At 35.9% G+C, this 10359-nt stretch overlaps 1 protein-coding gene across 1 annotated transcript; it reads left to right on the top strand.

Annotated features, from left to right (window-relative positions):
- Positions 1 to 7165: 7165 nt before the first annotated feature.
- LOC101618893 (E3 ubiquitin-protein ligase Topors-like) lies at positions 7166 to 9337 on the top strand. Its single transcript, XM_012721239.1, has one exon. The coding sequence runs from the start codon at positions 7166 to 7168 to the stop codon at positions 9335 to 9337; it is 2172 nt and encodes a 723-aa protein (XP_012576693.1).
- The last annotated feature ends 1022 nt before the right edge of the window (positions 9338 to 10359 follow it).

Below are 10359 nucleotides of genomic sequence, written 5' to 3'. Positions count from 1 at the left end.
CCTACTTAAGAATCATTTGCTTTTATCTTTATTTCACCATGGTTTCCATGCTTTTAGATGCTCTTTTTGCTAATTTCTTAAAGTCTTAGCTTATTGATTCCTTTTCTCTCCCAGTTTGTCAATTAATGCTTATAGGTAATCAATCTCTCTTTAATAAACGTTCTGACCACAGTTTTTAAAATTTTAATATATAGCTAGTTGTGACAGTTTGATGAGTAACATCAACTTAGCACTATAGACACGAGTCTTTTTTCTATGTTTATTTATTTTAGTCATGATCTGCTTGCTCTTCCCCACCCTTTGTTGACCCTTGGAAAGACTTTACATCATTTTTGAATATTAAAATGCAGCCTAGTCACATATTGATTAAGGAGCTCTAGTGGGAATGTGGTAGCAAAAAAGAGTAAAACACATGAACTAAAACAGCCATTGTTTGAAAGTGACAGGAAATGACAACATATGGAAAAGAACCTTTTATGGAAAAGGTATGCAAAACTATAGAAAGTAAATATTGATTGCACTGAGTATTTTCTAGCTTGTTGTATGAAATGACATGTATCCACAAAAAAAGATGACTCCTTTTGAGGGAAAAACATACAAAATTGTTCTAAGTAACAATCCCTTGATACTATTTATGGTACTGCAGAGGTGAAGCCCAATTCAAATGTGAATTCATGCTTAGTTTGAAGCCAGTTAGTACGCTCGGAGCAAGTGTGATAAATAGATTTTGTATTTCTCTAGATGCCTCTCCATGTAAATTGATGACTGCTGCCCTAGGGAATGAGCAGGGCCTGAAAACATGAAGAAAGATTAGTTTAAGTGTGACAAGGCCATAATCTGTAACGAGGAACATCTATCACTGTCACACAAGAAAACTATGGTGCTGGGAAGACCCTTCCTGCTTGGAAAAGATCCCTCCCTCGGGGGCTGACAGTTCAGGACTCTTTAGCTCAAACTCTTCTTTTTGCCTCCAAAAAAACTCCTTTATTCAAATTTGACAAACTAATTACTGCTACCACTTGGCTTGAATGACTCAATTATGGCTGCAGTCACTTGGTTTAGCTATTACTAAAATTATGGTTTGGGCTCAAGTCCAGTCCGTCTTTCCTCTCTTCCCCATGGAGGCAGGGTGAGGCACTTTTATAGAAAAATAGATGGTAATTCAGGAGTCAGGTTGTAACAATTCATATTATATAGCCTCAGTGAATGGGAAAATAAAACTGAACAGCTTGATTTGAGCTTGAGGCCAAAATTTTCCTGCTCTTTAAGAAAGCTGGCATCCTAAAACTATGGGTTTAACATCCAGGGTAATGTTAATGTCTCCATGAATGAAGCATATTTTCTTTCTCTTTTACTATTGTTCTTTTGAGTATCTTATTAGGGTTTAGCATTAACTTGCTGTTAATCTAAGTGTTGTGATTGAAGTAGGAAAAAGAGTCTAGGTTCTTAATATTTCTTTATCAGGTTAGTTTCAAAGATGAAAGTCTTGGAGGGACATTCATTTTAGAGACCCTGAGGGCATAGTTTCAATTGGTTTGGAGGCTTCATTAGGTTTCTTTCCCCCTGAAATCACTGAGTATAAGGAGGATACTTTTCAGTCAAGTATATCTTTCAGCAACTTTTGACTATTATTTTTGTCATGTGTAACCTTAACCTTGGTTAAGTCACTTAATTCAGTAGTCTTGGTTTTCTCAACTTAAAATGGGGCAGTGAAGTACCAAAAAAACAGAAACATTGTAGACATATGGTAACAATAATCATTTTAAATGTGAAGTGTCTAAATATACCAATAAAAGAGACTATCAGTGTGGTTAAACAAAATAATAAGTAAAGACCCAATTATATGTTGTCTATGAAAAAAATCTACTTTATAATCACTTAGATTAAAAGAGATGAAGAATGGTATGCCATGATAAGAATAATTAAAAAGCAAGTTAAAGTAGTTACATTTTAAAAAAAACTTCAGAAAAAATGGACATTACCAGAGACCAAGAGAAATATTCTATAATGAAAGATATCAGTTCTCTGAAAGATATAGCTACAGGGCATCAAAATATAAGAAGCAAATACTGATAGAACTTTATAAGAAAATGTAAATGCATTATTATAGTTGATCACTACAATACCACCAGTTTTCAGTAACTGATAAAGCAGGCAGAAAATCAGGAAGGATATAGTTTACCTGAATCACACTAAGTTAACTTGATCTAGTTGTTATTAATAGACTATTCCATAAAACAATAACAGGATGCATGCGCTTCTCAAGTTTAAACTGATTATTCACCACAGTAGAGTCTTATGAAACACACCTTAACCAATGTAAAATACTAAAATTCCTAAAAAGCATTCTGTCAGGTCATGGTGGAATTAAACTAAAAGTCAGAAACAGAGAGTTGAGAAATCTCTGAATATATGAAGAATCAGGAACCACAAAGAACAGCAAATTGGAACAAAACATGTACTAGGAATTTGTAGTCATTGGTTCCCTCCGTGTGTCTGTGAAGGAGATACCTTAGAAAGAGAGACCCTGTTCTGTTGTTATATATACAGAGAAAGCTACCAGGATTGGAATGAAATTTTACCATTTTCCCTAAGAATTAAGTTAAAAAGAATTCCCTTGCAAAGCTAATCTTTATTATTATTATTATTATTGATTTATCAGTCTTTTACATATTTATCTATCACTATATATATACATACATACATACACATACATACATACATATATCTTTTGGGTTACAATTTTTACTCCTCTATATGTACACATGCTTTTGCCCACAAACACTGTCATTGTCATTACTTATGACTATTTGTGAATTTGTGTACTTCCTAAAATGTATTTGTAAAACCAAGATAATGCTCACAGTGTTTCATGGTCATTCATGGACTTGGGCAAAATGGTGAAAAACTGAAGTCACCCAACTCAGTCCTAGCTCAGGTCAAACTAGGTGACACTCTGCTTTCTTATTTTGGCTTTCATGATAATGAATATAAACCAGTTTACTTTTCACAAGTAACTTAGTACCATATTTATTTGTTTCTTTTTTCGGGGGGAATGAATTTGCTATTTAATGCTAAGCATTAAACTGAATTGCTATTTAGTTTTTCATAAATGTAAGAAAGCTGAGATGTACCTTAAGAAAAAAAAATGACACCTAGTATATACTTATTAGACACTAATTTTTGTGCCACTAATAGAAACTTTATTCAGCAAATACAGATAAGTCATTCTTGTGTGCCAGACTTAGAACTGAGGAAACAGTAGTGTATAAACCAAAGGCTTCATCCTTTTTTTAAGGGAGCTTATATTAGAGAGCAGAGAACAGACACATAGATATATAATCTGTTGGTGACAGTAAGTGTAACAAAAAAACTTTCCCAGCTTGAATATATAAATGAAACAAATCAAACTCAGAATGTAACTAAGCAGCTTATGAAAAACAAATCCAAGTATAAAGTGTCAAAATTGAAGCTCAGATTTTCTGGCTTCAAACCCAGGCTCTTTCAGCTAATACAAAATTTCTCCTTCCAATTAATACACATACTAGAACTTCTTGGCGAGAGAACTGCTGCGAGTTCTGGAGAGGAAGTCTCCAATCTCAAAACACATCATGGGGATGGGCACTCTATTTTACCATCTCAGGAGACATTTGACAGTATCTTGAAATATTTTTGGTTATCATACTTGAATAGGAGGCGATACTAGCATGTAGTGGTTAGGAACTATGGAAGATATTCAATATTCTACAAAGAAGGGCCCCAGTAGAACTTAGTTGGAGAATTTCTGTCCTAGAGTCATGGAAGCTGGAAAAATGCAGAATAAGACTTTCAAGTACCTACCTCAGGTCTCAGGTAGGAAGATAAAGGGTAAGATCTCAGTGTCTAATGATCAAATTAATCTATCATTGTCAACTTAAGAACTCCTTGAATTTGAAGTACTCTTACTTTGGATGCCAATGCACCCCTTTTCAGCAACATTTCCATTCTAAACTTCTTTAGGAATATCAGTATTTAGGAACTGAATCTGATGGTAGGGAAAAAAATGACAGACTGAAAATTTAAGTATCCGCAGCAAAAACTTAGATATGTTTTTGCCTATCATGTTCTTTCTTCTTCCCTTCCTCCCTTTCGTCCTTTCTCTATCTCTCCCCTCTCTTCCTTTCAACAGGTATTTATTGGTTATTTATACTGAGAGAGGCATAGTGTATAAATGAGATTAACTCTTGAGGAAAATTATTACTAATAGTCATTGTATTTTACAAAATACTTTTACCCCTAAATCTCATTTTAATTAACCTTACTTCATTTCATTGAAGGGTAAGCCAATACTCTGAAGGCATATGTGAAATTTCCCAGAGTAAAAGCAGAATAAGAACTCATGTTTATATGGGTCTTTCCTCCATATAAAGCTGTGAGATGTGGAAAGATTACAGGAATATGTGTTGCCCTATAATTATGAAGGCATTGAAAATGATATTTATCTTGTATTACAGAATCTCACAAAACACATTTCAAAAAACAAAAAAACAAAGGTGATTTACTATCTTGGTAATTCACAATGAAATTTACTCAAAATAACACTAAAATGAGTGTTCTATTGAACTGCTATGAATCACTGACACTAACATAAATTAGCTTGTGTAATTCCCCCAGATATCCCATGAGCTAAATTGATTTCATCCTGGATCTAAGAGAAGTTAAATAACCTTGCAAGCATGACTAAACTTTAAAGGACTATGATAATGAGTCATACTTCCAAAATGAGTGACCTTCCAATTGTGTTGACTATATCATACTTATTTAGCTATAATGAACAAATTACCCTCCAAATAATGCATTTTAATAATCTTGGTCCAAAATGTGGTACACAACCAAGACATTCATTAACAACCTTGTCTTTAGTAATAGTTTATTCATATTTTGCTTTTAAAGAGAAAGTGACAAATTTTTAATTTAATTTAAATCCTAATCCTCTCCTGACTTGCCCGCTGCTCCCCCCAGAAGTACACTTTGTCAATCTGGCTGTTCTGCTCCCCATTCTGTCTCTGGTAAATCCTCTCACTACACCTCTGGCCTGTATCCCAGTTCTGTATGCATAAGTAAATAAATCTTTAAAAAAATATTAATCTTTTTTTTTAAAGATTTATTTATTTATGCATACAGAACTGGGGTACAGGCCAGAAGCTCGGGGCGGTGAGAGGCTTCACCAGAGACAGAGTGGGGAGCAGAACAGGCAGATCGACGAAGTACACTGCTGAGGGGAGCAGCGGGCCGGTCAGGAGAGGTCTGCCACACCATGTGGTCACCTCCGGGGCAGGCGGGAATCGAACTCATGCGGAAGTGGCTTTAGCTTCTCAGTGCAGTGCTTTAACCCGCTGTGCCACCAGGGAGGGCCCCCCCCCAAAAAATATTAATCTTAAACTAGCAACTGTTCTTTTGGAGAATTCACTTATCAGGAACAACTATTTCCCCCCAGTGCCCTGCTCTCTTCTGAGTTAGTCTATTTGGTTTTGATTGGTCTGTTAGAAAAGTAAAGTGGGGGTGCGCAAAATGAAGAATGATGTAAAAAATAAATAATAACAATAATTAAAATATATAATAAAAAAAAGTAAAGGGCTCTGGCGACCTTTGAAGTCACGGACCTCAATTCTGTTTCATTAAGAGCTTGCATCTTAAAGTTATTTGGGACTCAGTATACTTGGAAAAAACAGATGAAATGTTTCATGGAAAACTTGGAATAGTCTTTCTTCAGTCCACAGTAGAATTTGCTTTAAGTTCTAAATTCTGTCTCTAGGTAAACACAACGGAGGTAATCTTCGACAACCAAATTAATCCAGCAGTTAAGGCTCAAACAAGTGTGGATCCTCTAGCAGGTAAATACCTAAATAATGTAATTGTTGTCATCTTATTTTTCAAGATGAATGACGACTTAGTGAAAGCATTACACTGGAAAAGATAGCTTGGAACCTCATAAGATGGGATGAGTATTACACAATCCTGCAGCTCATTCATTTTCTGATTCTTTTAGGAGCAAATATGTTACTATTTTTGTGAATTAATGTTTATAATGATGTTTTTTATTAGTGATTTTTTGTTGTGAAATTTTCTTATAGGATATTTGTCCTGGTCATGAGACCTGGTTTTAAGTTGAGAAAGGGGTTTGCTTCTTCCAAGTTGGATCAACTTCAAAATAAATGATCCCTTTTGAGGTTTTACAGAAACAGATTGTTTGATTTTAGTCTGCAAACTTGTTTCTAGTTATAAAATATCAGCTAATTTTTCTCACTGACTCTTGTGAGACAAAAGGTAGACATTTGAGTACACAGATTTATATGCAGGATTCTTATTAGACAGATATTCAACTGTGGACACTATTCACTCTTCTATCATCTGCTGCAGGAGAGTGATATCAGAACTACATCCATTTCTGATATTTTGTTTATCACCTCTGAGAATTTCACTCACTTCTCTCAATTTAGATATATTTATATTGATCTATACTTACAACTATAGCATGCATTCTTTTATCGTTCCTAGTGGGATTATTTTTCAAGGTGTCTTGTTCACAACACTACCAGAAATGAATGGTAAAGCTCTAAGATTTTCTAATAGTCTTTTCCTATAAACTAACATTTTAATTTAACAATATATTCAGTGATCTTCTCTTATATGTATTATAGACTTGCCTTTCATTAAATACATTAAATACAAAGAGTTAACCATGATTTAGTTAACAGATTTTCTACTGGTAGAGACTCAGGTTGTTATTTTACTTTTTTATTCCTTAAAAAACCCTAATCTTTATCTATTTGAGGATTTATATATCTAGATTAAATCTCTAGAGTTAGAATTGCTATATTTGATACTTAAATATTGGTGTATATTTCTAATTTGCTTTTCAGAGTTCACAGCAACAATTTGAGAAAGAGAAAATCATTGTGCTTGAATCCTCATTGCCTTGTCTATGAGCTATTGAGCTCACTATTATTAATGTGAGGGAACTGTTTGTTCTTTAGCTTTATTCTAGAATTTATTCCATGGAGACAAAACATATTACAGAAATATGCATGGAATGTTTTTAATAGGGCTTTTTCATGCCAAATGAGGAATTGATTTGAACCAATTTTTCTCACATACAACTGTGAAATACAATCAGTTCAGGGCAATGCCATCAGATTTCTCATCTGACTGTGAGAGCCTTAACTGCTTGGATGATATGCAAATCGAGTCTGATGGGAATTCCCACCCCAACAAGAGTGTCAATAACTCTCTACATTCAAGATCAAGGAAGAAATCCAGACCTTCTTGCAGTGTGCAGTTCTTTCCTGCTCCATGTTCTACCAAGTCAGAGAATAATACCAAAGAAGACTCAGTGTTTCTTCCCTCAGAGGGGGAAAGCTACGAGGAGTCCACTCAAAATAATCATCTCAGTATGAGCCCTGAATGTATTGCAAAGAAACTCAGACCTTTGAGAGAACTGACTGTTCAAGAGTTACTGAAGGAGTTTGGGGATACCTGGAAATTCCAACCAAACTCCATATCTGTGGGTTACTTTAAAGAACAGGTGGTAATGAAGTTCAGAAGAGCTCTGTATTATTCTGGAATTTGGGTGGCACATGTCCAAGGATACAGACTTGTAAAGCACTTTTCAGCAAATTACTTCAAGAGAAACCCTGGTTGCCTACAGAGGTTGGTCCCATGGCTAAAACGGGAACTAACTGCTGTTTATGGAGATTATGGGTACACAGTGAAGAATCTCCTAGCCACCATTCTCCACCACATGACAGAATATGACCTGGACAGTGAGTCCTTCATTCACCTCTTAGAACCTTATCTCCAACAATATACCCATCATTTTCTGCATGAGTTTATAAGCTTTGTTCACTCACCTTACAACATGGATACCTATGACAAGCAAGCCATTTATCAATGTCCTTCTGCTTCATCATGGGTGAAAAAGAAGTCCACCGTAACAGTTCCAGTTTTGCCTTTGCCCTCAGATCAGGCTGTTCTTGTTTCTAAACATGACACAAAACAGTCTAAAAATACCAAGGGCCAGTGGAATAATGATGAAAGACCTCTATCAGGCTTGCAACAATTTTCAAATGTTGACTCTTTCTTAAAGAAATCTGAAATTCCAGTCATCCTTCATAAAGCAGCAAGTAAAAAACAAGCTTGGATCAAAGACAAATCAGATTCAGGCATGGTTTCTACTAATAATATGTTCCTGCATTGTGCTAAACCAAAGGAAAGGGGTCAGGGTTCACTGAGTCTCAAAAAAAGTCTTCAAGAGAGGACGAAAGAAGGAATAAATTTGATTCCTAGTCATGTCCAGAATTTAGGGAAGAGTGAAACAACTGCTCGTGCCATCAGCGCCCCAGCAATTTTTAATCAAGAGCAACCAGCTAAGTTTAGCCTAAAAGAAAGGAAGATTTTAAGGGTTGATCAGCAGACAAATTGTCGGAAAAAAGAAGCAGAAAAAAATAACTACTTGGACTCTTCACCAAAAATCTTTCAGAAAAGACACCCCAGACAAAGATCCTTGATAAGGTGCAAGTGCAGAAAGAGAGATCCCTCTTGGAGCTCCATTTCAGAAATTGCCCTCTCTCCAAAGACAGATGGCAGGAAGCTGACCTCTTCCAGAAAAAAGAGGATGATCTGTAGACAATCCTCCCAGTTTGCAGTTGGTTCACACTCCAGTAGAACAACCCAAAGACACTTAGGGTCTCATACTCAGAGATCCAAATCCTGGTGTGACAAACTTTCCAAAAGATCAGTAAGCAGAGATTCAAGTACTCACTCTCTGAAAGGAAGACACAGAAGTGAATGCTTCATCCATAAGCTATTCTGTGAGCATTCAAAAGAAAAGAATGTGTATGGGCATGAGTCAATCTACCCAGAGCCCTCTTCAACTACAGTCCAATATGGGAAGCTTTCCTCAACTGTTGAGAAGAGACCCAAGTGCTGTTCTAAAAGTGAAGTTGCTTCCCAAGCTGGAAGTCACTGTATCAATTCCACATGCCTACATACTAAGAAACCCAGATCTCCCAGTAAAGAAGAAATGAAACAAAGAGACACATTTCCTAGAGCTAGAAAAACCAGAGGAGTTAGGCACAGAAAAAACAAGTGCCAGTACCCAGATCTACAGGCTACCAAGGAAGTCTGTGATGAAGTGAATGACATACAGCATGTGAGTAGTCTTTCAGAGTGTGCATTTTCCTGCAGAAGGCAAATCCCAAAGAAAAAGGTGAATTCAAGCCTTCAGAAACATTGCCTGGCTAAGAATGAACGTAAAGGAGACAAATTATTGGAGACAGAGAGTTACAAACTGTTCTGAGAGGCAATGGTCTACTCGACTAATCACCAAAGATCTTTGAAATCATAAATATGATCTGAGAATATGACTGAAAAATTCATCTATCACTTTGCAACTGGAATAAAAAAATGGGTGGATAAATTTGGAGCTCCTTTTGAAGAGAAAAGCATATTATTAAATTGGTAATCTATAAACATCGCTTGTCCAGTTTTTTTTATGGATTTCTAAAATATTTGACTTATTTTTACTTTCCAGATTTAACTATGAATATTAGCTGCCAAGAGTTGCAAATACCAGAGACTGTATTCCCAAAAGGATTAGATGTTACTTAACACAACTTATGCATATTAAGTATTATTAAAAGCAAGTGTTATTGAAGTGTGTACACACACACACATATATGCACACACAAATACACACATGCATTTTCAGTACCCATTAAATAAGACATAGTCACTGTCTTAGATTTAAGTATTGTCTTTATGTACTTCACTGTCTGATTCTGAAAACATGTGAATAAACAGGAAAAAGTAGCATCTGTGAGAATTCTGGTTTTACTTTCTTATCTCCCTACCTAAAAAACTGTACCTTCATATACTTTTCATAGAAGGACTGGGATGTAGTCTAGAGTTGTGGGGGGTAAGCAAATTCACCAGAGACAGAATGGGGAGCAGGACAGGCAGATGAACTGAAACACACTGCTAAATGGAGAAGCTGGTGAGACAGAAGAGGTCTATTGCACCATAGGTGGGTTAGTTCCTGGCCAGGGATCAACTCAGGCCATCATGGTAGACTGTCATGGTAGCTGAGACTTAACCGCGAGGCCACCAGGGAGACCCTGCTTCATATAATCTTGAAATCTAAATGTTGTACTTAAGAGCCTCCAGGTTTTTGATAACTCTGATTCCCTACACATTGAACATTGGTTCACTGATGGCAACAATGCCTAAGTCACACTACTAATGCCTCTCTGGTCACACATAATTACCTGGTTTGGTTTGGAAGTGGTCAAGTCTTAGTACTTTCCTGAGATTTTCAAAACT

This window comes from Condylura cristata, unplaced genomic scaffold (genome assembly GCF_000260355.1).
Source record: "Condylura cristata isolate star-nosed mole 26May11 unplaced genomic scaffold, ConCri1.0 scaffold00006, whole genome shotgun sequence".
NCBI lineage: Eukaryota > Metazoa > Chordata > Mammalia > Eulipotyphla > Talpidae > Condylura > Condylura cristata.
Note: the sequence above shows the minus strand (reverse complement) of the source record. Positions and strands in the feature narration are given on the sequence as shown.